At 40.7% G+C, this 26,375-nt stretch overlaps 2 protein-coding genes across 3 annotated transcripts in view; both read left to right on the top strand.

The window, feature by feature from the left end:
* LOC104954126 (contactin-3-like) overlaps positions 1-8,578 on the top strand; it is a 35,598-nt gene extending 27,020 nt beyond the window's left edge. For both annotated transcript variants that reach the window (XM_010781193.1, XM_010781192.1), the window contains 6 exons: positions 242-476; positions 970-1,079; positions 2,357-2,543; positions 3,262-3,374; positions 3,523-3,691; positions 4,787-8,578. In XM_010781193.1, the coding sequence (XP_010779495.1) occupies positions 242-476; positions 970-1,079; positions 2,357-2,543; positions 3,262-3,374; positions 3,523-3,691; positions 4,787-4,884 (912 nt within the window). In that variant the 3' untranslated portion in view covers positions 4,885-8,578. The remainder of the gene's footprint in view (positions 1-241; positions 477-969; positions 1,080-2,356; positions 2,544-3,261; positions 3,375-3,522; positions 3,692-4,786) is intronic.
* Positions 8,579-9,935: 1,357 nt separating this feature from the next.
* exosc10 (exosome component 10) lies at positions 9,936-25,346 on the top strand. Its single transcript, XM_010781191.1, is given in 28 exon segments — positions 9,936-10,099; positions 10,769-10,905; positions 13,370-13,493; positions 13,582-13,686; positions 13,848-14,007; positions 14,105-14,213; positions 14,301-14,376; positions 14,469-14,579; positions 14,795-14,938; positions 17,090-17,104; positions 17,106-17,231; positions 17,233-17,256; positions 17,258-17,288; positions 19,088-19,245; positions 19,425-19,573; positions 19,737-19,787; positions 19,878-19,989; positions 20,633-20,680; positions 20,790-20,865; positions 20,958-21,067; positions 21,155-21,247; positions 21,338-21,406; positions 21,515-21,620; positions 21,704-21,777; positions 24,474-24,651; positions 24,761-24,825; positions 24,907-24,980; positions 25,072-25,346. Coding segments are annotated over 28 exon segments (2,679 nt in total). The 5' UTR covers positions 9,936-9,976; the 3' UTR covers positions 25,103-25,346.
* The last annotated feature ends 1,029 nt before the right edge of the window (positions 25,347-26,375 follow it).

Genomic DNA, 26,375 nt, shown 5'->3' with positions numbered 1-26,375 from the left:
CGCAACAAACTTTTCATTTTAAAAGCTGCACGGAGGTTTTGTAATGAGCTTAGATTTTTTTTTAAATGACATTTTACTTCTCGTTTCATTTCGTCAGGTGGGTCACGAAAGCAATTTGTGGATCATGCTCTTCTTCTGGCACAATGAGAGTGGGTGGAGATTGTGTCAGCCCAGCGGCGGGATGAATGTGAGAGGCTTGTATATGTTTTAATATCACTATAGTTTTGTGTTTCACTCTCAGCCTGTCCCTGAAGAACTACAGAATGGTGAGAGCTTTGGTTACATCATTGCTTTCCGTGCCTTTGGAGAAGTTAGCTGGACCCACGTGGCCACCTCGGCCCCCGGTGCCTCGCGCTACGTGTACCGCAACGAGAGCATCGCGCCCTTCTCTCCATTTCACGTCAAGGTTGGCACATACAACAGCAAAGGGCAGGGTCCCTTCAGCGCCGTGGTCACCATCTACTCTGCAGAGATAGGTAAGAGAATGGACGCCAGTGGTGTTTTTTGCAAAGCTCTCTCTGTTTCTGAAAAGGACAAAGACTGTGAAAAATGGTTTTGTTGCACCCACTGGGCTGAAAGCGCTTGATAGATAAATAGAAACGCTGGGGAATTATTATGTAGAAATCTTTTTACACAGTAGAACATTTGCTAAAAGAAAATGTGCAACACGTTTATGTAAGGACAGGCAGATTGCCTACAAATATCAGCACTCTTTTGAATGGCTATTGTGAATTGAAAACCGGTTGGCATTTAGATCCATGCTACCTCTCAACGCGCTGAGAGGAGGTCAGTGTGTAGAGCACTGTTGTTCTATTTACCAGCGGCACCTGTGTGTGATGATTCATCCAAGTTGAGGTCAACAAGAACACAGCACTGTCAAAAATGTATAAAACGAGATTTATCCTGCTTTTCTCCGTCTCTCTGTTGGAAAAAGGCAGCACTGCTCAGTCTCCTGTCGTCTGTTTTCAGAGCCGAGCGGAGTGCCAGCAGGAGTTTGGGCCAGAAGTGTCTCCGCCTCTGAGATTGAGGTGAATTGGCAAGCTCTCTCCTTCACCCCTGAAAGGGTTCTGGGCTATGAGGTACATTTTACCCTTTTAAATGGAAATAGAAATCACACACACAACACAATTCAAATGCTTGTCATCACCCCTGTTGTACCTCAAAAAGCCATCACTCCCAAACTCTGCGTCACCATGGAAATGGCTTTTTCAGTTGCGAGAAAAAATTATACAGTTCTTTGTACCAACACGACGGGTCGTGTTTTCAAGAGAACAAAAAATAAAATTGCCTGTCCACATCCCTTTTCAAGCTGCTGTCAGTTATGGTGTATCGTGATGCAGACCTCATGATGGTATGTGCTGCAATACCAGACCTGGTGTCAGAATGCTAAGAAATGCCATCACACCACGCCAAAGACTGTGTAACGAGACCGGAAAAGCGCCTCTGTTTGTTGTTTTTACAGAGAAGCACCTTGGGATTCATCCTAAATCTTTCATTGTTCACTAAATAAAATAGGAATATTAATCTATGACATATTAAAGCCAAAACTGTTGTTTTCTATTCTTACCTTCAAAAGTGGGACAGCCTGATTGTGCTGACGGAATCATCAGGCGGATCAAAGGGATTTATTAAAAGGTGCTGCGGTTATTCTTGTGCTCAATAAAATTAAAGTTGTTTTAATATATCCACCTGCAAAAGTGAGCTTCTGTGCCATTTCAATTCAGAGCTGTAAACATCAGCTCAGATAATATAATGAAGACATAAAAGGTAGATGTGTAGGAGGATGAACTTCTTTATATATATATATATATATATATAAAGAAGAAGATATATATAATCAGTTTGATGTTAGAAAAAAATGACTCACTTATTTTATGATTGGTAAATTAACTTTATATTCGATCAGTACAACAATTTAATTTAATTCATTACGCAAGCACAGCTTAATGTATTGTAGGGCTAAAATGATTTCACAATAAATCCATTAGTCGAGTGACATAGAAATCTGGATTGGTAATTTTGATAATGGTATAGCTGTCAAATCTGTTTATGAATAAAAACAAAACACATCTATGTTCACTCTTTCAGTGGTATCTGAACATAGTGAACAACAGTAGTTATAAAAGTTCAATTAAAAAGGCTTTATACTTCAGATAAGATAACCTGCTGGAAAGGTTAAGGAAATAATTATGAATTAACACCACATTTTCATCAAGACACCAAATACAACTACGAACACTTTATGTTCTGTATGTAATAAAACATTTATAGTACTGATGTAGGCATTTTGCTCCACTCCGAAGCAATATATCACGGTTGAATAAATCCCAGATAACGCGCTCTCTGTCTGAAACAGGTGGCATACTGGGAAGATGACACCAAACCAGAGACCATGGGGAAGGTCAGGGTGCCTTGGAACCAAACCTCGGTCACAGTTAGCGGCTTGGCAGGAATCACGCAGTATTTCCTCACAGTCAGCGCCTTCAACACAGCCGGCACTGGCCCCTTCCTACCAGCAATCAATGTCACCACAAAAAAGCCACGTAAGTTGCAGCACCCAAGACACCTTGCTGCTCGGGTGATTTTGTGTCCAAACAGGTTATAATTCATGTCAGATGGCAGAATAAAAATATATGCTTCTAAAGTAGGGGTGTCCTAACTTTTTTCACCGAAGGCCACATAGAGAAAAATATACGAAGGACTCACTAGAGGTATATTGCCTCATAAGTTCAGTTATAAGTTATAAGTTAGCTAAATCAATCAAATGTAGGTAAATTGTGCTTGTGAGTGTTGGCAGATCATCCCTTAAAACAGGAGCCTCAGATTGACTATAATAAGGAGAAATAGGAAGGGTGTATTTCAAGCTTGTTATGTAAATAAGTTATTGGGCTTTTTTCTTATCAACTAAAAAATGTTTCCAACTTTAATTGAGTGAATTTATTTGAAAAGTGGTCTTATTTACACATGAATACTACTGTGTAATATATTTTTACATTTATATTTAAGAAATACAATATAAGACAGCCGCAAGTTTCATTTGGGGGCCATATTCCATTATACTTATTTTTTTATTTGATGAGGGCCGATTCCAAATGGTCCGCGGGCTGCATTTGGCCCCCGGGTCGTAGTTTGGACACCCCTGTTCTAAAGTCATCCTTTGAAGTAGTATCATCCCGTAAGAGAGGATAATTATTGTAGATTGATGTGGCAGTAATGTGTTTCTGTGCTGATGTGTAAATTATTTGTTTTGATATCATGCAGCACCCGCCCTACCACCGCTGAATGTGGAATGGACTCTAATCGGCTCTCAGCTGTCTCTTTACTGGGAACCTGTGGTGGCAATGGAGTCAGAGTCAGAAGTTACAGGCTACCAAGTGAGTTACACTTTTTTGAATATGCTCCACATTACCATGTTCCTATTAAACATCTGAGGGAAATGTACCTATGGTGGCTCACACTAAGCTGCCAGGCTGTAAGATGACATGTTTACAATGTTTACAACCCACTTTGCTCCCCATCCAGCTGTCATACAGGAGGCAGAGGCTCAAAGAGGTATACACCCTCACTACAGCCAATTCAACAGCAGAGCTGACCCTCCCCGAGGAAGATGACGACTACATCATCCACATTCAGACGCTGAGTGAAGGAGGGCTGGGCCCGGCCTCTGACACAATACGAATCCACCAACTAAGTGAGTTTGTTGTTAATGGTTGTATCGCTCACGTGGTTCCAACTTCAAGGAATAGCTTCTCAGATTGAAAAACTGCTATATTTTTGTGTTAAGCCTTCACACTGAAATATGCTAATGCTTCCATGTTTGAGAGTAACACGACAGAGTAGCAAAATTTGACACCGGCACCTCGATCCCTCAGAGCTGTTAGTTTTTTACTATTTACCCACTCTTGTAAATGAATTCCCTTAGCACTTTTTAAACCTTGCAGGGACATTTTGTCCTCCGTTGACTTGCCATTACCTGCGCCCCCATCCACCCTTGTTAGGGGCTCATCCCTGCTTATGTTTTGCAGAAATATGCAGCGAAATATATCTCTGTTGCAGGGGTTGACTTCCTCTTTTACTAGATGCTATAACTGTCCTGAGGGACACCAGGGGGGCTCCTCTGCTGCTCTAAATGCTAATTTGCATTGTTGATATTCTGTGTTGAATCCCTGAAAACAGCAGTTGAGACAGAGAGAATTCCACGCTGGCTTTTCTGTTAAACCTCATTTGAAAAATATGCTACTTTTTTCCCAGAGATTCTTTGGATACTGCAAAGAAAAAGATGTTTGCAAAACACATTAGCAGGCAAAACAGAGTGCTGTGGTGCTGTGTGGATAGAAAGGGAAGCTGTGTGGTTCAGGAGATTTCTTTTGCATAAATAATATATACTTTTTCCAGGAAAGAGTTTATATGGATGTCATTACAGGAAAATAGTCATTGATCCATAAGAACTCATTGAGTCGCTTAAATCATACATAACAAATTAGTGATGAGAGAAATCTGCATCAGGCCCCTGGTCCCTTTATAATCCCATAATAAAAACAAGACATAAATACAATTTCACCACATTATAAGTATCCCTGTGAAACATCCATATGCGTGTTTCATGATTTGGAAATGTAAGTATCCAATTTTCTTTTAGAATGTTTTTGCAAATCTGTTTTCAGATGTGTCTACAGGTAAGATAGCAGAGTAAAATAAGGAATTAAATGGATGTCCAGAACTGTTGGTGCTGCCGCCAAACGTCCACTTCCTCCAGCAGGTTTGACTTTTTTTGTGTGTGTTGCAGGTATGAGTGCCCGCGGCTCGAGAGCCTGGAGTGCGGACACCTGCCCCCTCTCCCTGCTTCTGGCCATTGCAATATCAACATTCAGGTCAACGTCGTGACACAATGACAAACTCCGCTTTGTTTTTTCAACCTTGTTAATGGTTTTATTTTTCTTGAATTTGTGAAAGTTGCTGAGGTTTTTTTTCTCTCTTATTTTTGGAGGTGACCACATACTATTTTGCAGTGTTAGATTGCGGGTATGAGGCAGCACAAGAGTGGAGCATGCTGTCAAGCACTTATTAACAGTAAATTAGCTTTTTTTTTTTAAACAATGCTACATTTCAACACTTTTTTTTCTCGACTAGATTGATACAGATGCCTTACTTACTTCCATCCATGTGCCAAAGTAGTTTCAGCCTTCTTGTTGTTGCTAAGATAGCTACGTGCTTTCCTCAACATTTTATCCCTCACAGATTCTTATTGTTGAAGGTCTTAGTGTACCTTGCGAAAGGCCATGATGAGAAGTTGTATTTTGTATTTTTGAATATTTTCAGTTTACCTCTCCACATATGAATTGGCGACTAGGAACATGTCCATTCACCCGTGCCCGTGCCTTTGGAGATTCTTGTAACGGCCTCACTTATAGACAATAGTCAGCGATGCTCAGTGTTTCAGAACATACTGCAGCCGCCTTCATCTTATGCGCTCCATTAAAAGTTGTCCCAGATGAAACTCATAAAACAGCTCAGAGTGCCGGTGTAAGCCATTTACCTTTTATCATTTGATTGTGCAGAGCTGAATGTGTACCGTGAGGGCTCGTACAGGTTTTAATGCCTCAGACCAGTTATTTTGATGGCCCGCTGATTGATGGATTGGACTTTACTCTGCACTCACGAAGATTACATCTGCCTGTATACAGCAGTAGTAGGAGAGGTATATGACTGCCAGTGTATTTCCGTTAACACTAATGCTGAAACAATCACCAGGAAATAATCAACAACAAGTCATTGGAGTCATTTATCAAGGAAAAATGCACACCATACCCAACAAGGTGTGTGTATGAGTTCAATCCATTTGACGCCACAAAATCCAACTCGGAGGGTATTATTCCACTTTATACCATGGCCACATGCCAAACAACTGCTATAGGTCTACAAAATAAAGATATAGAATATATACAGAATATTCAAACAATCATAATATAAAAAATATATACAATCCGCTTTACAACACAAGCATTTTTCCCATTCCAAGAATATTTTCACTGATTGCACTCAAATCGCAAAGCAACACGGTCAATTCTTAAGGATTCAAAACAGCAGTTAAATACTTTTTAAGAGGTGAATAGCTATTCCTAATCACTTTAACAAAAGTTTCACACAAAAATAAAATGTTCCAAGATGTACCTATTGGCTTTCAACCTCAAATATTTCAGCAAACAGTTTGGATTATCATAATTTATGTTCTCTAACTGCAATCCGACACCTTTGGTTGTGTCAACTGAACAAACTCAACTGAGTAAACTTCAATTTATTTTGAAAACCGTGATGTGGTTAAAAGATTCTTAAGGTGTTACATTTACCTTGAGTTAGGATTAGCTTTTCAAAAGACTTTAGTACTGTTGCATTTGTTTATCATGGCAAACAAACCCCTCTGTTTTGTTTCTGATGCCCTCGTTACTAGACCTTTCGCCAATCAGGATCCATAATTATCCGTGGCCATGGTATGCATGTGATAACATATTTGGGTTTTGGACTGTTGGTCAGACAAAAGAAGACCTGTATTTGAAAACATCTCTTGGGTTCTGGGAAATTGTGATGCTCACTTTTCTTAATTTTTTGACATTTTATAGAAAAATCGATTAATAAATAATCATTAGTTGGAGCCCTAGTTTACATCCATCTGGGCGACACACAGTAGCCGTGCCAGTCATTGTGCATAATCAGCCATCGCAGTCAAGATGCGGAGGGATTTAAAGTGCTGCCAATTGTGCCAGTCTGATCATTGAAATCTAGCCACCAGCTTAGACATTATTTGGCAAAATGTATGGTCAGCTGTGTTTTAATACTTTGTGAATCTGTCCTTTCTTGTCAGTTGTATTGGCTTTTTTTATGTGGTATGTGTTGTCATTGTTTCCTTTATGTATTTCAGCAAAAACCCCACTGCTCAGGTATTCAGACCTGCTTACCCCTACAGTACATTTCAATGGCCCTAAAGTGGCAGGAACAGATATATCAGTTACCTGTCAGCACACAACACAAGGGTCCATTTAACAGACTGACTTGACGAATGGAAAGCCTGATATGCGCCATGATTTAGCAGACATTAAAACATCTTAATGAATTAGAGCACGCCTGAGGGGCTCCTGTGGGAAAGGGCATAGGAGTAATGGTACTAATGACACCCACAAAAGACAAATGTATCAGGATTTAGGGAGGACTAAATCAGGACAATCCCATCAAGATGACACCAGGAAGATTCAAGGGTGTGTGTGTGTGTGTGGTTATTAGCCTACACTACGGTGTGTTTGCAAGAAATCTCTGCTGGGGGAATATCATTTAAACTAATTTCTTGTACTTAACCCTGGTTCAGCGCTTTGGGCACCTGAAGCATGTGGACATTCAAATAGAGCAATTCAAGGTCAGTACGGGCAATATGATATATTGTAATTAAAATCAAATTACAATGAAAGCCAGTGCAAAGGAACAAATGGAACCGAGCTTCATAATCCAGAAGGCCATGTCAGGTACAAGTCTGTTTTCAATGTGTAGACAAAATGCTTTCTCCCCACGATGAGTGTTGAAGACTTTCTGAAAGCGGTCTTTGAATCCTGTTATGTTGTTTTTGTGGCTTTACGTGTGGTTAATCTGTACACATTCTTTCATTACAGAATGTCATTGTTAGGCTAACAAATGTTTACACAGGAAATGCATCTTTTTGGCTGATTTATTGATTATATGAACAGAAAAAGACAACCTTACGCATTGTATGAACTTGTGTCTTGGGTACATAGAAGCATTGCCAACCTCTTTGTTTTTGTAACGTATCAGTACTGTGGATATGTTTTGATTTGGACTTTGATTTTTTCTTTTTTTTAATGTTTGATATTGTTCCTGATTGTTTCTTTTATTTTGTTTCTTCCAAAGATTCTGCACAAAGGTCAAGTGTTGCTTTAGAATAACAATTAAGAGCCAGTGCTATGAGATCTGTCTTGCCTTCATACAGTAAACAGTACATACTGTATGTATTTTGTTGTGATTTGAAGCAACGCCCCCAACTGCGAGACCAAACCGTGGTTTCCTACTTCTAATTGTAATTTTCTTTCCAACCCACAATCTGAAATATACATGAGCAGAGAAAGAGACATTTCTAAGCAGCTGCTATCACACACAGCCTTTTGGTGCAATGACACAAACACTACCTGTTACAAGGTAGTCAACCAGTGCACAGTAGATAATACAAGTAGTGTTATCTACTTGTACTTCTTTTTATAATATTACAACTTTACAATTTTCTTGTTACTATCAAGATCAGAAAAAAAGGCTGAATTCATTGAAAATAAATGAGTTAGCCAAACATTTGTAATTGGATAAAGAGTGTTGGAGAAATACAATTAGAGCTCTGGGTGACAACGCTTGGCCTTTCTGTTGTGACTCCTCAGTATTTTGATGTCCAAGTGATCTCCGTGAGATCGTGGCAGTAACATTTTCACATTGAAAAGTCATCAGCTGATCTTGATATGCTGAAGCTGTGCATGTATGATATTGTTTGGTGCATTTGTGTTTTCTAAATGAGGGAGTTAATAAAAACAATTCACTGAGGATTCTCTCGGATTTCTTTGAATTATGGGTGGTACAGTGTCATTTTCAGCATCAGCAGTTTTAGTGTCTTTTACTGCAGGAAGAATTTGAGTGCTACCTTGAGGCACCATCAAAGCTATAAAATGCATAATATTATGAAAAAGCATTTAAATAAGGGTAAATGGCAGCAGTAATGTCCTATTCGGTGGACACAGATCACCTTTGCAAAGACTTTGGTGAATAAACTAATTGCTTTATCGAATAATAATGATTATCATCACACACATTCTAAAGTCATAAATCTATCTAAAAGAATACATAATCTAAAACGATATTTCAAGTAGTTGGCTTTGTGCAGTAGGTTTTGCAAAGAATATATTGAATAATGTATCTGTGTTATTCAAGCATATATCTTCTGAACTTCGGATGCCTTCCACTAAAAAAAGGGAATGACATGGAGAGCTACTGTGAAATATTGATTGAGCCAGTGTTGCAGAGATGCTTTTAAGATAATAAGAGGGAGAGGACCCTGTGAAGAGATCAATAGGGAGGGGAAGTGAAGAAAAGCGAGGTTTCTCCCTACACACCACAGATCATCCATAATGAGCTGGTGTGTCAATACTTCGGCAATGGCTCTTGACATGATATTGACCGCTGAATCACAACACTGGGCTATACTGTAACTTATTTTTACACCAGACACTTAAGGGAGGGTATTAATGTATGATTAATATCCCCCGGCATACCCACAACATCACCTATATTGCTGAAAACTGCAAAATGCAGATATTCGGATATGTTTAAGATAGCTCTTACAAAGACATTGGCTGACACATGATTGGTGTTCACCAACACAGTGCAGATGTAGTTTAGTTGCTGCATATTGCATATATCAATACTGCCCCCTCATGGTACCAGCAGTCTGGTGCATCACTGGGGTAAAAAGGTTGGATGGGTGAGGTATGCTGTGTCTGCAGTTTTACTGCATTGCACGGGTACATTGAGGACCAGAGCATGGCAATGCAGTGGAATAATGATTCATGACCAATCCTGATTTGGATCGCAACCCAAGAGAATCCAGTGGATTCTCTTAGGTTGCGATGGATTCAATCCACAGAACGTAGAATATAGAAAAACATAAAATGTGGAAGAATGCTGACATATCAACAACAATGAATAGCAATGGATTCAGTGAATCCAAACATTTCACATTTGTTGAAGCAGCAATATTTCTCTTATTCTCAAACAAATTGTTGAAAATATAGTCCGTCGTCTCGCGGAACGTTTACTCCACTCCGACAGGTGGCGCTGTGTCTCCCTACCCTGCCTTGTGTCAGCTATGAAGACAAAATATTGTGGAGAAGGAGACTGCTTCCTGCGGCACACATGTACACAGCACTGAAACTGGAATATGGATTCTTCTAAGAGAAAAGACTCCACTAACAGTGTCTTTGCAGACCCAAATTCCGAAAACAACGACGAGGAAAAGGAAGACCTGTGTCCCGGTTTTAAAGACGCGGATACTTTTGTTAAAGTGAGTGAACTAAGCACTCTGCACGCGCAGTTTGTGAGTCCAGGCTAGCAGTCAGGTAGGCAACGTGGGTCTGCTTTAGTGCCTACGAGCTGTAGTCAAATTAGTTAGGCTTGGTGAGAAAAGATGCACAGGTATCTGTTGACACAAGCTTTTAATATTATAATTAACTGGTGAGGTAATGGTCGAAGTTGCCATAGTTTGCAAAAAAAATATGCCTCTAGGCAAATGTGTTGATGTTAATCTTCATTTATTTAAGGAAATTAACTGTCGATAAATAGTTTCGCTAATTGACATTGCTCATTTTGGGACCAATTTGAGCTATGGGCGATTTAACTTAGCTAAAGATAGCTCTTTATTTGGGAAAAGGTAATACGTATCCACATTTAGAAAAGCTGTCACCAGCATATAGTTGTAGATAGATACATAGCTAACACATTACATTATGAATTAAGTTTTTGCTATATTTTCAGTCATTCCACTAGTTTAACATAAACTCTGCATGTATGTTAGTTCAAATATGCCAAGTTTCACAGAAATAACCTTGTTTTGAAAGCCCTAATCTTGCATTAAAATATCATACACATTGTTCATTTCATTGTTTCCTTTCCCTATGTTTTTGATCATACTATGTTTTGGTATGGACTAACAGCTGATCCTCTCTCTCTGCAGTATGGATTGGGTGCGGTGTTATCTGCCACCAAGGCATCCGCCAGCTTGCCTCAGACTGGAGATGAGTATGATTTCTATCGGAGCTTCCCGGGCTTCCAGGAGTTCTGTGAAAGACAAGGAGATAAGCTCCTGCAGGGGTGAGTTCAATTATGTTGCTTCCTTTTGAGTTTTGGCTCAGTCAGGCACCTGCTCCCCCTCTCTCACACATTCAAGAATATGCGTGCTCTTTGTCAGGAGCTGTGGACACGAGTATGCCTGATCCTTAAATGTCACCTATTATGCAAAATCCACTTTTTCATGTCTTTGATACAGAAATATGTGTCCCCTCTGTGTAAAGAGATTCTGAAAGTTTCAGGAAAAAAAGATTTGCTCTCTTTTTCTCCTGATCCGTTCGTATAAAAACCTGTCTGAAAATGATTTGATCAGATGTTGGCCACTTTATGATGTCATAAAGTTTTTTTGGGTTGTGTAACCATTAGCCAATAACCAACCAAGGTAACCCTTATCAATTGAGACCCCGTCCACACGGAGACGAAAACAAACCGAATTTGACTCAATACACGGAATCGGCTCAATAAACGTGTCCGTCCACACGAGACCGCTCGACCCGCTGGAGACGCTGTAGTACATAAGCCGGGCCTGTAAGTGGCGCTGTACTTCCACCACAAAATACACCAAAAGCAGCAAATAAGCCCCCACAAGCATGGTTGCCATGGTTGCCCTTCTGTTTATTCTCCGCGGTGGATTTTGCAACATGTAGTTCATATAGTTCTCCATGTCCACTTGTTGCTGATGGTTGTGGTAGAGGAGCTGTAGATTTTGCACTAACATCTGTATCATGGTTTTTGGCACCTAACATCCTGTATCATGGCTGGTCAGTAGGCATCTGGAGCACGAACCCACACTTTTGGCTGTCTGTGGAGACCGAGTTCCCCCACCTCGCCAAAAAGGCTGTAAAAGTGCTCATTCCCTTCACCTCCGCCTACCTGTGTGAGTGCAGGTTTTCCGCATTGACTTTGATCAAAAGCAAGTACCGGTCAAGCAGGGGCAGATCTACCGGGGTGGCAACTGCTAGCCTTGCCACCCCAGCTGCTACCCCAGTTGGCAGCTTTGTTTTTGAAATAAAAGTTGTGGCTGATCGGACATGAGAGAAAATCCCCTAATGTCTGAGTGCAAGTGAATGCAGCACAAGACACTTGTAACCCCTCCCCTGGTGCGAGCGAGGAAATGTGATTGGCGGCGATTTAATTGGAACGGGACAGCGCATTCGGACCCCAAGTACTGAATGAATGAGGTATTTGCGGTCTATAATGACAGAGAAGAGACTGTCAAGTTTGGCTGTACTCAGCATTGAATCAAAATGCGCTAAAGCTTTAGATCTTAATAAGTTTGTGAGGCGTTTTGCTGAACAAGATGGTAATCACCACATTCACGGATGACTCGATGAGCATAAAAAACTGTTAAGATGATGACCTTACGTGTGTAAATATATTTTTTTCTTTGTGGGGGTCTGCCCCCAAAAAACAGTTTCAAGTCCTGAAAAAGTCAAATAAGACTGTGTAAAACTACACTGCCCAGCCAAAACAAAAAAAAGTAGTTGATTTAACTAGGCCAGTAGGTAAGGGCATTCCACTGGATAATAATACTCCTGCATTATAGCAACAATAATAATAATAATAATAATAGCAATAATATGCCTTTGACGGCCGGCACCGCCCTTAATTTTTTCAAACGGCATCATGTAAGTTGCGCTGACAGGCGACAGAGGTCCACAGTTGCCCCGCAGCGACGCTCCCCCCGCCCTCCCGTAGAGAGTTCACAAGCTCAGTCACTTCATAACAACAAAGATGGGTCGCGGTAAACGCTCTGAAGGGAGGCTCCACTACACTAAAAAAGAAAAAGACAAGGCACAGTGTAATGCCTGTTAATAGCTTGCCAAAGGCATAGCTCAGTTAAAATAAAGCACATCAATACAATTGTAATATAATTGTATTGTGCAATACATTTGCATTGCATGTATATTTTTTTATTTGTAAAAATGTCAGTTAAAGCTTAAAAGAATAAAGATATTTTTGTTATCTAAACGTTTCACCTCTTTCTTTTACAATTTTGGAATCGAAACGGGGAATCGATAAGAACCGGAATCGATAAGCAGAACCGGAATCAATAAATTTCAAACGATACCCATCCCTAGAGACCTATAATATATTAATGAAAAACAGTATAATAGGGGACCTTTAAGGCTATTTTATACTTTCTGGACCTGTGTGTCCTTAAAGGTCCTTATTACAGATTCCCGTTATTTGTTCCACACTCAAATCCAGTTGGTGGCCAATTCACCTGTAGCTGGCATTAAAAAAAGAATACAAACTAAAGACTTGTTTAGAAGAGAGGTGGTGTGGGGAGATTTTCTGTTACAGCCATTACTAATATGTATACAATTTGGTTTTTAAAGGTATACAAAGACAGCCAAGTGGCGTAAAACCACTGTCAAACAACGTATGGATGCCAAAATGATGTGCCAACCTTAAGACACACAAAGGATTTGATTGCTACTCGCTGTTTCTTAATAATAAATGTTTCATTATGTCCCCATGTCAGCATGAGTCAGATAATGCATCACCATGGCTGCAGATCTCACATGAAGGACAGGAACAAGCTGACAGGGCTGGAGGAGAGGTTCGACTTGGTCGTGGACTCGAACGACGTCATCCTCGAAAGAGTGGTATGATCCTCCTTCAGTTTTGATGTTGTACACATTTTTTCATGGAAAAGTCTTTGCAACTAACTGAGCTCTTGCATCTGCTTTCCAGGGGATTCTTCTTGATGAAGCTGATGGGGTGAACAGGAGCCAGCAGCCTGTCCTGCCCGCAGGCTTTCAGGCTCCCAAGATTGTTGTTTCCAGCTGGAATCGCAAGGTTGGCAAATTAACTTCTCGGCTCTTATGCTTGCAGATGCCAGTTTGTTTGGGTTGCCTTCAAGCCTTAACGCTTTGTGCCAGCCCTAGTATTCAAGCATTTAAAGAAAGTTTTTTTTAACAATCCCACCCATTTTGTAAACAATGCCTTTTATTGATCAGGGTTCAGGCTCCGGCAGTCGTTCTGAGACGTTCCGTCTGCTCCATGCCAAGAATATTGTGAGGCCTCAGCTGAAATTCAGGGAAAATGTCGACAACAGCAACACACCATTTGTTCCCAAGATCTTCATCAAGCCCAATGCAGTAAAGCCCCTTCCCTCCTGTAAGAAACTTTTCACGCTCATATTATTCCCCATCTTGTGTTTTCATAAACTCATTAACATTTATAACACATGTGCTCTCTTACTCCCCAATCGTAGATTTCACCAACAAACAAATCCGTAAAGAGAGACCTGAGGACCTTGATGTCCCGGCTGCCCTGGCTGACTTCATTCACCAGCAGAGAACTCAGGAACATGTTGAAGACATGTAAGACTTGTCTCCTGTATAAAAGTAACATTTCGTCTTTTGCTGTTTCCTCTTGTCCATGTTAACTTTTGATTCTGACCCATGTAGGTTTTCCCACCCATACCAATATGAACTGGATCATTTCACATTAACAGAAAGCCTTCTTTCTAAGCCACAACCGCTGGTAAGCATTACTAATCCTTAGATATAATCCTCTCACTGCTGGTTAAGCTTCTACTAAATGTGTAATTTGTGTGTTGCTGTTTTTTTTTTTAGATGTACAAACCCCTGGATGAGACCAAATGCTCCTTCATTGAAACATTGGAGGATCTGGTGGCTCTGAATGAGAAACTTTGCAAATTGTCTGAATTTGCAGTGGATCTTGAGGTAAGGGATAAGAAGAAGTTCATGGGTGTGGAGGGAGTCGGCACAATATCATTAATACCTATGTTATGTCATCTGATCCAATACAACAGTAATGCTCTTCCAAGGCTAATAATGCAGACTTTTCAACGGTCCATTTTTTGTCAATCCTGATAGCAACGCTAGTAAGTTATTGTGTTTTAAAAAAAAATGTTAACATGCTTTTTTCTCTGTCGCAGCACCACTCCTACAGGAGCTTCCTCGGACTCACCTGCCTGATGCAGATCTCCACCAGAGACGAGGACTTCATCATCGACACCATTGAGCTCCGGAGCGAGTTGTACATTCTCAACGAGGCATTCACTGACCCTGCTATTGTCAAGGTAATGGCGCTGATCTACAAGTAACATTTTTTTCCTGTATCCTGTTAAAGATCCCATGTCATGCTTTTCTGGTTATTACCCGTCCCCTTGTGTGTTATGAAGGTTTTTATGCATGTAAACGGTCTGCAGAGTCAAAACCAAAGTACACCCTGTAGCGAGTAAAACTCTTAACACAGAAAATACCTCCCCAAAACGCCTCGTTGGAGATACGTCACTGTCCATTGATTCTTCCGGGTACCGCATGATGTCATGCGTTACCCGGAACCAAATGGACCAATCCGTGGAGCCGTTACGTTACGTCCGCGGAGCCGTTACGTTAAGCCCCCGCTGATTGGTCCAAATTGACCAATCCACGGACTTCCTCACACACACACTCAGTGCATGCAGCTCTGCTGATCTCTCCTCCCTGGCTGCAGGCTGATAACAGACAGTTGGGATCGCTACGAAATTCTCTCTGCAGACCCATTCTCACAGCGTTTATCAACCTTTTTCTTACTCAATATCAAGCCACACTTATTGTTTTTACTTCGGCTGTGACTTTGTGTGCGCTCAGGGTGAGTTTGGCTGTGTTTCGCTGTCGCTAAACAAGGAAACCACACCTCCACGGAGCTCAGCGCGATTCACAACGTTCCGACCAATCAGAGCACACTGTGCTCACTGGGAGGGTGGGGGCTGGAGCTATTGGAGCTACAACGAGCCGTTAAAGGCAGAGAGTGAAATTCTTTGGCAAACATTCTCTCTGTTATACATAAATAATTTATTTAACAGTTTTACATTTTGAATCTGAGGACTTCTAGACATATTTTCACAACTGCACAGAGCTACCACACTGCACATGTTATTCATATCACATTAACTAAACCACTAGTTTGAAGCTGAAAACCAACACATTTGCTAAATTTACAATTGTCAAGCTTAATGAGATCTATTGTGACTAGGGCTGTCAAACGATTAACATTTTTAATCAGATTAATCACAGCTTAAAAATTAATTAATCATGATTAATCACAATCCGAACTATGTCCAATAATATGCATTCTTTATGTTATTGTGTGGGAATGGAAAGATAAATGAAAGAAGGCGGATATACCATTTGACATACAGTATGTATGTTTATTATAACATTGTTCTGTGTGTGAAAATGAAAGAAGCCCACACACCTATCATCATTCAAACCGTGGGTCTTAATTCATTACGCGTTATTTCTATCAACGGGGGCGACGTACTTCAGGAATGCTCGGTTTCTGGTCTTCGGTACTTTCCAGACAAGTGGGCTACGAAATCAATCTTACTAACTGCTGTCTGTGGCAATTCCTTGGCGGCGAGTTGGCGGACTATTTTGCTACTTTACATCATGTTGGTATTTGGGTGTAGCCTACCCCAGCCATACCCTTGGCGCTGCCACTGGTGGGACTGTTATGGGGCGGGCCATTCTGCACATGCCGTTAAATGCGTAAAGTATTTTAACGTAATTAATTCAAAAAATTAATAGCGCGTTAACGCAGATAATTTTGACAGCATTATGTGACCATTTAAGTTTTGTGCTAATGAGTTTTACCTATGCAGTGGACAATATATAACAATGTTTCTCTTATTTCACAAGTATATGATTAAACTGAAGATATTTAGAGAGAAACCTGTCTGAATGTCTTCTGCTGCGTTCTGTCATCCCTTTCCCAAATCAAAATACCCCAAGAGATACATTTATTTTCAAGCAGATGATTTTTGGAAGGAGGCTCAGACTCCCTTATGAAAGTTTTATTAAGACACCTTGTAGAAAGGGAAAATCTCCAACCAGTGTAGGTACGTTTCTGGAAGCTTTACTTTAAAACCTTCTGAGTCTGGAACTTCTTTCAGTTGTCTCAGACTCAAAGTTTTCTAACAAGTTTTGATGGAAGGTTGAGTGGGTGTCCTGTAGTGTGGGGAGCCCCAAAGTGAATCGACGACACTGTAGATACCTGGTGAAAAAGTGTGTTTTTTGGGGCGGGGTGCGGCTTGAACTGGCTGAGAGATCGTGAAAAAAAATCCCAATGAAAAAAGGTCACATATGTGTCCTAGTATTGATATTCTGATCAAAGCAGTGATTTTCTTTGTCTGAAAAAATATATGTTTTAAAGATTTAATAGGTGTGGTTTCTCTCCTTTTCTCAAGATATTTCACGGCGCTGGACTCTGACATGGAGTGGCTCCAGAGGGGACTGTAGGGCTTGTATGTGCGTCAACCTTTATTGACCACGCATCAGGCCAGCCGAGCTCTGAACTTTGCCAGACATTCCCTCGACACCATGCTCAAACCACTACTGCACCGTGGAGTCAGACTAAACGCTACCAGCTGGCTGACTGGAGGATTCCGGTATGAAGATGACACGGCCTACTCTATGCTTAGTGTTTATAGTTAATGTTCTAGGGTTTAACTGATTGATAGCTATCTCTTATGCAGGAAAATCAGCATTGATCTCCAACTTGATGTAATATTACTCTTAGAGATTCAAGGCTTCAGTTGTTCATTATGCACATTAGCTTACAGTATAGATATGGCAATGAAAATCTTTAGTCCCATGCTCCTCCAACAATGTAACATGAATATACATGACATAAAACAATTAAACAAATTAAAAAAACAGTTGGATAGTTCAAGAAGAAATAGGGAGGGATGAAACCCTCTTTAATGCTCACACATGCAGAGCACACAGCACACACAGTGAAATGTGTTCTCTGTACTTAACCCATCCTATTACCAGGAGTCTAGTACTAGGAGTAGTGAGCAGCTATTGTACAGCGCCCGGGGAGCAATGGGAGTTAGGGGGGAAGGGGGATGTCCGGTGCCTTGTTCAAGGGCACCACGGCAGGGCACGAGGTGAACTGGGACCTCTCCAAGTAGAAGTCCACACTCCATATTTAGGTCTGTTCGGGGACTTGAACCGGCGACCCTACGGCTCACAGTCCAAGCCCCTACTGACTGAGCCACTGCCGGACAAACAGAGTATTATAGAATAGTTCAGATTATCTTGCAACATGTGCAAGTAATACAGATGAAATAAACTATATACAGGGTTCCCACGGGGTCTTAAAAAGTCTTACATTTGATCATCAGAATTGAAGGCCTTAAAAAGTCTTAAATATGATCGAAAAAGTATGAAAGGTCTTAAATATGATTTAGAAGGTCTTGAAAATGATTGGATTTGAAAGGTACTTCTTTGTTGCGATCGCGTCTAAATGAGTTTTGGGGGAAATGTCCGGGCTGCAAAGTAACCAGTACGGTAATAGCCTTTCAGTTCCCCCCAACAATATGTATTGAAATAAATCAACATGGAACCAGTAATCACTAACTTTGTTTCCCCCGGCCCCTTATCGGAGAACACCCAGCTAGTAACCTAGCAACCAAGCTTCAGCTAAACTCTGGTATCTTCTAATCTACTTACAAATAAATATGGGGAAGTGTAAGTTCAACCGTATTTGGTTGGAAAACATTGAATTTAGTGCTTGGTTGAAACCAGTGGAGGGGAACGTGTTTGAAGCCTGCTGCACCTTTTGCAAACAAAATTAGCGTTTGTTTTGCTAATGCAGCGTTAGCTGGTGCAGCAGCTCCCGCAAAAACATCGGGGGACCTCCGGGTGACGTTTGGGTCTACGTCAACCCTAAAAGTGGAGGTGCTGTGGACGCTAAATACCGTAGCTAAACACCAATCATCCAACAGCATGAAGGCAGCAGAGCTCGGAATATAGCTCTTGTCACTCACACACACAGAGACACACTCACTACACACTTTTTGTCTAATAGTTCTGTGTACTGTTATGCTGTTAACATGCTGTTAGTCATTGTTCTTATGTTGAACATGAATACATTTACTTTGGAAGTAATTATGGGACGTATTTCTTCTTTCATAGCAATTTTCCTTCCTACTTTCTTGCCGTGAAATAGGTCTTAAATTCTATTCAAAAAGGTCTTAAAAAGTCTTGCATTTGAGTTGGTGAAACCTGCAGGAACCCTGCATATACATGTCAAATAATAAATACTATAAGCTAAATGTTGCAGAGAAGGTTTAACATGAACAAGTAAATGCAGGAGTCTATATACATGTAAATAGTAAATGTACATTTTAAAATGTGATTATTTTCAACTTTTAAATCATTTGTATCTCACTCCTGTAGCCCCTTGCCAGAGGAGATGGTGCAGTATGCTCGGTCAGACACACACTTCCTGCCTTACATCTACGACTGTGTGCGGGAACAGCTGTTGGACTTTAACCACGGGCAGCCTGGCCTGCTGCAGAGTGTCTGGAACAAGAGCAAAGACATCTCTCTGAAGGTAAGAACAAATCTCACTGCATACACCATCAGGATTAAATCAACACCTACACTTTCTATACTCCTATTCCACTGTTCCATTTCTTAATTGCTTTTTTAATGTTCACACCATGGTCTCTGGCCTTTTCTAACATTCTTCAACATTCTTCAACATTCATCATGTGCTCTTTTTCCATACAGAAATATGTGAAGCCTATATTCACAGAGGAGTCATATTTGGAGCTGCAGAGGAAGCAGAAAAGGTCCTTTAACACCCAGCAGCTCACTGCCTTCAGACTGCTGTTTGCCTGGAGGGACAAGCTGGCCAGGCAGGAAGATGAAAGCACCGGGTATGCTGTTTGGAAGATCGACTCGTTGTTCCAGAAATCCTCTAGCTGTTTCCCTATTTATAGTTCTCTCCAATCATGATTTTATAACCCACATTTGTGTGACAATCTCTGCTTTTAGAATTATTCACAGTCTGTCTTGACATGTTTTTGAAATGTGTTTTAGATTCGTTCTGCCCACTCATATGATGAACAAGATATCTGAGGAGCTGCCAAAGTAAGTCCATTAGATTTCCCACTTAGTTTGATTCATCTTCAGCATTGGTTCTCTCCCTGTAGCACAGTAATTTTTTTTTTTTCTTCTCAGAGAGCCACAGGGCATCATCGCCTGCTGTAACCCTGTACCCCCGCTGGTGAGGCAGCAGGTCAATGAGCTGCATTTGTTAGTGCAGCAAGCCAGAGAAATGCCTCTCCTCAAGGTAAGAAAACATGGGGCGTAGCCGTAGGGCAGAGTCCTGCACGGGTCTGATTTTCAAGACCCCCTCCCGCCCCCGCGACGTGCAATACCGAACCCGGCCCGCTACCCGCACATATTGCCAATTAGATCCGCAACCCGACCCGAACCCGCATATATATGAGCAGTGAAAACGTGCAATTATTAACACACGCAGTTGCATATTTGGCTCAAAAAGCGTGGGATGTTGGTTATTTTCTCCATCTAGGATGACACCAAAAGCCTCCCAGACGTTGGATTTTGCTCTTGAGGAAGAGATATTGAAAATGCTGTATTCTCCGCTAGAGAGCTTCACCTCAGCCATTCAGAATGTGGTGTGCTCAGCAGCAGATTGATGCGCTGCAGAGGTTATGATTATGCGCGGTCCTGAGGATTTAAACATTAAACTAAATTATTATTATTTTAACATATTTATTATGCAACACCCGCGACCCGACCCGCATCACCTTTGTTTTACCAAGAACCGAACCCGGAAAAAAGTGTTTGAAAAAATACCACCCACGAATCACCTTTTCCCGATGCAGGACTCTGCCGTAGGGAAGTTTTTTTTTGTGCAATATCAATGTTTGCATCTAAATCCATTGCAATCTTTTCTACACGTTACACAGGCTGAGATTGCAGCTCAAAAGAAGAAAGGACTCACACCCATAAAAAAGGTTAGTTAAGAAATGTTAAAAACCAGATGGAATGTATGTGTTTTGCATTCAGTATTTGTTAAAAACAACAAATGGGACAAAATTAACTCAATTTTGTATACTTTTCCAGGCTGACGTCACGTTGTTTGGTCCTCATGATACATCCAGGGTCTCTGAGAGCGACCTCCACAACTGTTCTACTGATGGTAAGCCTCATAATTGCACATATTTAATTGCATTATTCCAGTAATTTATTATTTAAGCCTATCAGGCCTGTAACTTGTGTATTTATTTTCAGAAATGCCCATCAAACAAGGGATGCTCTTTGCAGAGGATGAGCCCAAAATGGATGTTGATGAAGAAAACACAAGTGGCCTTGTAGCAAAAGCTAAAATCACACAGTTTGAGGTAAAGACTTTTAGTTACCTTACTTCAGCTGGCCGATTCTCACGCAAATGTGATACCTTATGTGATAACTCTGCGTCTTTTTTAAAGGAGCCGGAAACACAGAATGACACAGAATCCCTTCCTGTGGGTCAAATGAAAGCCAGACGCATCATTGAGTCTTTTGAAAACCCTTTCAGAATGGTAAGAGATGACCAGCGATAACCCCTCAGTAATGTTGCGTTTTTATTTAAACAGACACACTGGATTCAACTATCTTCTTTGTGATTTTAGTACTTGCCCTCCAACAATGTGCACATCAGCAAGAATGCCAAGTTTGACCCATCTTCCAAAATATTTGAGGTATGTAAAAACTCCATCCATCCATCGACCTCTAGACCTATTTGTCTTTTCCTCTTAAAAAAAGCTAAATATTTGAATATCCATAGCTGTACCATCTCACATTTACAGATAAGTAAAAGATGGAAGCTGCAGAGTATTGAGCAGCAACAGAAGGAGTTGGATGCCAAAAAGAAAGCAAAGGAAGAAAAAAAGGAACTCACAAAGAAAGTGGCAGGTAATGGAGGTCGAATATGCTCCAAATGTACACCTTTTTCAATGAAACGCCCCTCATTGTATTTGCATGCAATATATCCACAGATGAGAGAAAGAAGGCTAAGCAGAGCTACCAGGAGTCTCTCCTGAACGTTCCCACTGTTCGCGAGCAGGCAGCGGTAAGTCATGTGCTTTTTTGTGCTTACATTTCCCCTCAGCCACTTTAGATTGGCTACACAGTCAACTTCACTTTTGATGTCCCTGTTGGGAAGATACATATCTGTGACAATCACAAGTGTTATATTCACCCAAGAGCCTGGCTCAGCATATTAAAGATAGTGCTGTAATAGACAGTTTAACCCTCTTCAATGCCCCCCATTTGCTGGTATTCCTGCATAAATACAGTGACTCACAAGCGATTGAACCACTGCTGCCAGTCTGCAGAACTGGCATTTCAGTGGCCTTTTAATATATATTTGTCACATGATGTGCCTGGGGAAAAAAGACATAGTGGGATTGCAGCATTAAAGACTTGTCCTCCGCTCATCAAACACCTTTCTTCCCTCCTGGGGAACAACAATATCTACTTTCTGCTTAAAAGCCCCACTTCCTTTTAGCTCTGTCTGTCGAGGGTATTGCTTGGCGCCCTCCTACTAAGTTACTTCTATGCCCTCTTGCCACCATATGGTGTTTCCTCTCAGTTTGAAATGCTCAGTTTGAGACTTTGTCAGTCCACTGTGCAGCAGAAAGAATGGTCCCCTCTGTTGGACTCTCGCCTCTGACCATGCGTGGGCTTTGAGTTGGATACCTTGAGTAGAGTTGTATTGTGCTCAGTAATGACATGCTCCACAGCAATCCATTGTGTGATGAAGGCTCAAGTGAAAGTTTGTTTTAAGTTGAGAAGGCGGCATCAAACAAGCATGTTCGCGCCGTCTGGTGGCATTTATTATAGTTGGCAGCAGCACTTGAAAGTAACGCTCGTCAACCTGCCAACTGCAGGCAACAATTGGCTCTGATCGGATCATTGTATGTTTCAGATGCCACTTTGGCAGTGAAGTTTTTTTTGTCTTTCAGTTTGAAAGAAAGATTTCCAAAGCTTCTTGTGCACTGATATATTATGGCTGTGTTCTAAATCACATACTCTTCTTTTTACTTTAAGTATGTACTGCAACTGCCCTTACTAAGTCCGTACTGTTGCCTGCAGTATGCTGCACTAATGTTTAAAAAGAAATAGTTTAGCCACTAAATCTAATTTTAAACCCTCAGTCATTCACATCTTATGCTGTGATTGTATTAATGTAATATGAAGCATGCCCTGAACTGACCTTCTAGCTGGATGACTACCACTGTAGAACACTTTAATTTAACTAGGAACAGACTACTTGACACACACTCCACTATGCTCCAACTTGCATAAAAGAAAAGTGTTTTAAATTACTGTATCATTATATCAATTGTGTAATGATGTTGTAGTCTTTTTCACATGTCTTAAACCAAACCATTTATTGAGCAAGTTAATACATTGTAGGGATTTTAACTTCACGTGGCACTCACCCACAGGTCGTTGAATAACACAGTAGCCTCATCCCAATACCCCTCCTCGACTCCTCCTTTCCCTCAATCGCTTCCCTTCCTTGCATCTTAGCTCCGCCTCCGTAAGATGCGAGCAAGAGACAGGAGGTGAGGCGAGGACAGAGGAGTCCTCAGGTATTAATTGGGATGCCCTCGTTCACTCAAACGTCACTCTTAAACGACGTCTGTTAATGATGACATGTGCACAGCTGTATCCCCTCTCATCGGGCTTAACTGAATAACCCCTTAGAACCGGCCCATTTCTGGTTAAATATTTATGTAAATGAATGACTCTTTCTCTTGTTAGTCAAGGAATTCAATGTATGATGCTGGTCCTGCTTTTGTGTTCCGTTTTGGTGTAAAATGTAGCCTACATTTAAATAAAACTATAATTATAGTAATGTGAAAGCCTTTTAGAAATGAATTGCACATAATAATTCCCACAGAGCTGTGAGCACTTATACATTTATGTGACGCTTTTCCACTCATCTTCCAGTTGTCGGTTTTTTAAATCGACCAGCTGTGAAGGTGGGGGCGGGGCTTTTATACGCGAGTAGTGAAAACACTTCCGCATAGTCTGCTCTCGTGTATCCTCCCTTTCGTCTCCTCCCTCACCCCTACTCGACCCCTCCGTGTGCATTTCAGCTATTGGGACGTCCTTCAAAATGGCGTGTCTTGATCGATTTCCGGGTCAAGTCCCAGAGGAGGGGAAGAGAGGAGTCGAGGAGGGGTATTGGGATGAGGCTACTGTCAATTAACAGAGACCCAACAATTTAATGATTCAGAGCGTCAAGCCAAGTGAGCATTCAAACCTTTAGATGGCAGCAAAAGCTAGGTTCTCTATTTGAGAATGTTTCCTCACTAAAGAGTCAAAAAATGTAGACTTGATTAACTGCAATTCTTTCGATCAGAGGCCAATACAGTATTAAACTGTTGTTTGGTACAAAGAAATATATTTGTCAAGTATGCAGTAAAGATAATCATAATGTTTGAAGGTAGTATCCATTATTATTATTCTCTATCATTTCCTTTAATTCCTTAAGATTACCTTGGTGTATGTTATTAAATTCAATGTAATGGTGCACCATAAATAGAGCAATCCCAGAAAATTAATAAATCAAAGATAATCAAAACAAGAGCTGTTTGATTAGTTGTACCTCAGAACTGCCTCCCCCATACTTCTTGTCCCATCACTGGATGTGTTTTGTTAGTGAAACACAGCACATCAATCTAAGAATACAATCATTAGAGTATTTATTGGAAGTATTGTACAGAAAATAATGTTGCTGACCAATTTCATTAGGAATCTGTAAAGCCCGGAACGAAAAGAGAGAGGGTCGCCAGTGACGTTGGTGAGTCGACTCCCAAACCGAGTAAGAAGCTATTGAAATCTGCAGAGAAGTCCGAGAAGACTGAACCACCTCCACCAGAACCCTTCAAGCCATTCGACTACAGAAAGTCAGACCTCAAAGTCTTTGCTGGTGTGTATATATTTTATTTATTGTCACTTATTTTTTTCTCTTCAGTTGGTCTTTGTATATTAAATAATAAAAATGAATCAAACTCATGGCACCTACTTTATTTTTACAGGTAACAAACCAACGGACAACACTCAGTTCGATCCAAACCGGCAATCCAATGATTTTAGGAAAAAGGTATTTGTTGATTAATTTCTTTATTGACAATATGGTTTTTTTATGCGTGCATGACTAATTTAAATGTTTTAATCCCAAAAGAAAAAACCCAAGGGACAAAAACCTAATTCTGGAGGTGGAAAGAGTATGTCGTACATGGCTGGGAAATCTGACAGGTAAACATTTACAGTGCATTAGATTCATTGCCTTCACTAATACATTCATCAAAGTATGTTAACCATTCTGTCTTTTTCTTCTTCTCTACAGAGGATTCAAGCACAACTGGCCCAAAAGATAAACTCTCCTTGATGCCATATTCTCTCTTATTTTAAACTTGTTCTTATCTTGCAGAAACAATGATCCCTTTATTTTCATTTTTCATTTCAACTATCAACGATTTTCCTACTCAAGTTTCTTCCATTTGTAAAACAGTTTGCCCTGTAAATATGTGGAAGCACAGACCTCTTTATTAAAGACAATTTTAGAGGAACAATTATTTGCCTTTTTCGATAATGATTATGAATTAAAACCTAATAAACTTACATCTGGTTGAGCAGTGTGATGCAGTATAACAATGAGACCTTCCTTCAAAACTATAACCACTGATATGTTCTAATGGATTATGTGAAGCGGCCAGTCAATATTACAAATAAAACCCCTGCAGGGTGAGCACATTCTGCTATTCATCGCTTACCAGTTTAACCCTGTGAATTGAAATCATGTTTCCTCACTGTTACTTGAACTGTTGCCATTTAGATTCAAAAGGTTTATTGTCATATCATATACAGTGGGGCAAAAAAGTATTTAGTCAGCCACCAATTGTGCAAGTTCTCCTACTTAAAAAGATGAGAGGCCTGTAATTTTCATCCTAGGTATACCTCAACTATGAGAGACAAAATGAGAAGAGAAAAGAAATCCAGAAAATCACATTGTCTGATTTTTAAAGAATTTATTTGCAAATTAAGTTCATCTCAATACTTTGTTATAAACCCTTTGTTGGCAATGACAGAGGTCAAACGTTTTATGTAAGTCTTCACAAGGTTTTCACACACTGTTGCTGGTATTTTGGCCCTATTCCCCCATGCAGATCTCCTCTAGAGCAGTGATGTTTTGGGGCTGTCGCTGGGCAACACAGACTTTCAACTCCCTCCAAAGATTTTCTATGGGGTTGAGATCTGGAGACGAGCTAGGCCACTCCAGGACCTTGAAATGCTTCTTACTCATTGTCATGCTGAAAGACCCAGCCAAGTTTCATCTTCAATGCCCTTGCTGATGGAAGGAGGTTGTCACTCAAAATCTCACGATACATGGCCCCATTCATTCTTTCCTTTACACGGATCAGTCGTCCTGGTCCCTTTGCAGAAAAACAGCCCCAAAGCATGATGTTTCCACCCCCATGTTTCACAGTAGGTATTGTGTTCTTTGGATGCAACTCAGCATTATTTCTCCTCCAAACACGTCTAGTTGAGTTTAGTTTGGTTTCATCTGACCATATGACATTCTCCCAATCCTCTTCTGGATCATCTAAATGCTCTCTAGCAAACTCCAGACGGGCCCTGGACATGTACTGG

This window comes from Notothenia coriiceps, unplaced genomic scaffold (assembly GCF_000735185.1).
Source record: "Notothenia coriiceps isolate Sejong01 unplaced genomic scaffold, NC01 NC01_scaffold00022862, whole genome shotgun sequence".
In the NCBI taxonomy this organism is placed as follows: Eukaryota; Metazoa; Chordata; class Actinopteri; order Perciformes; family Nototheniidae; genus Notothenia; species Notothenia coriiceps.
This window is presented reverse-complemented; position numbering and strand designations above follow the sequence as displayed.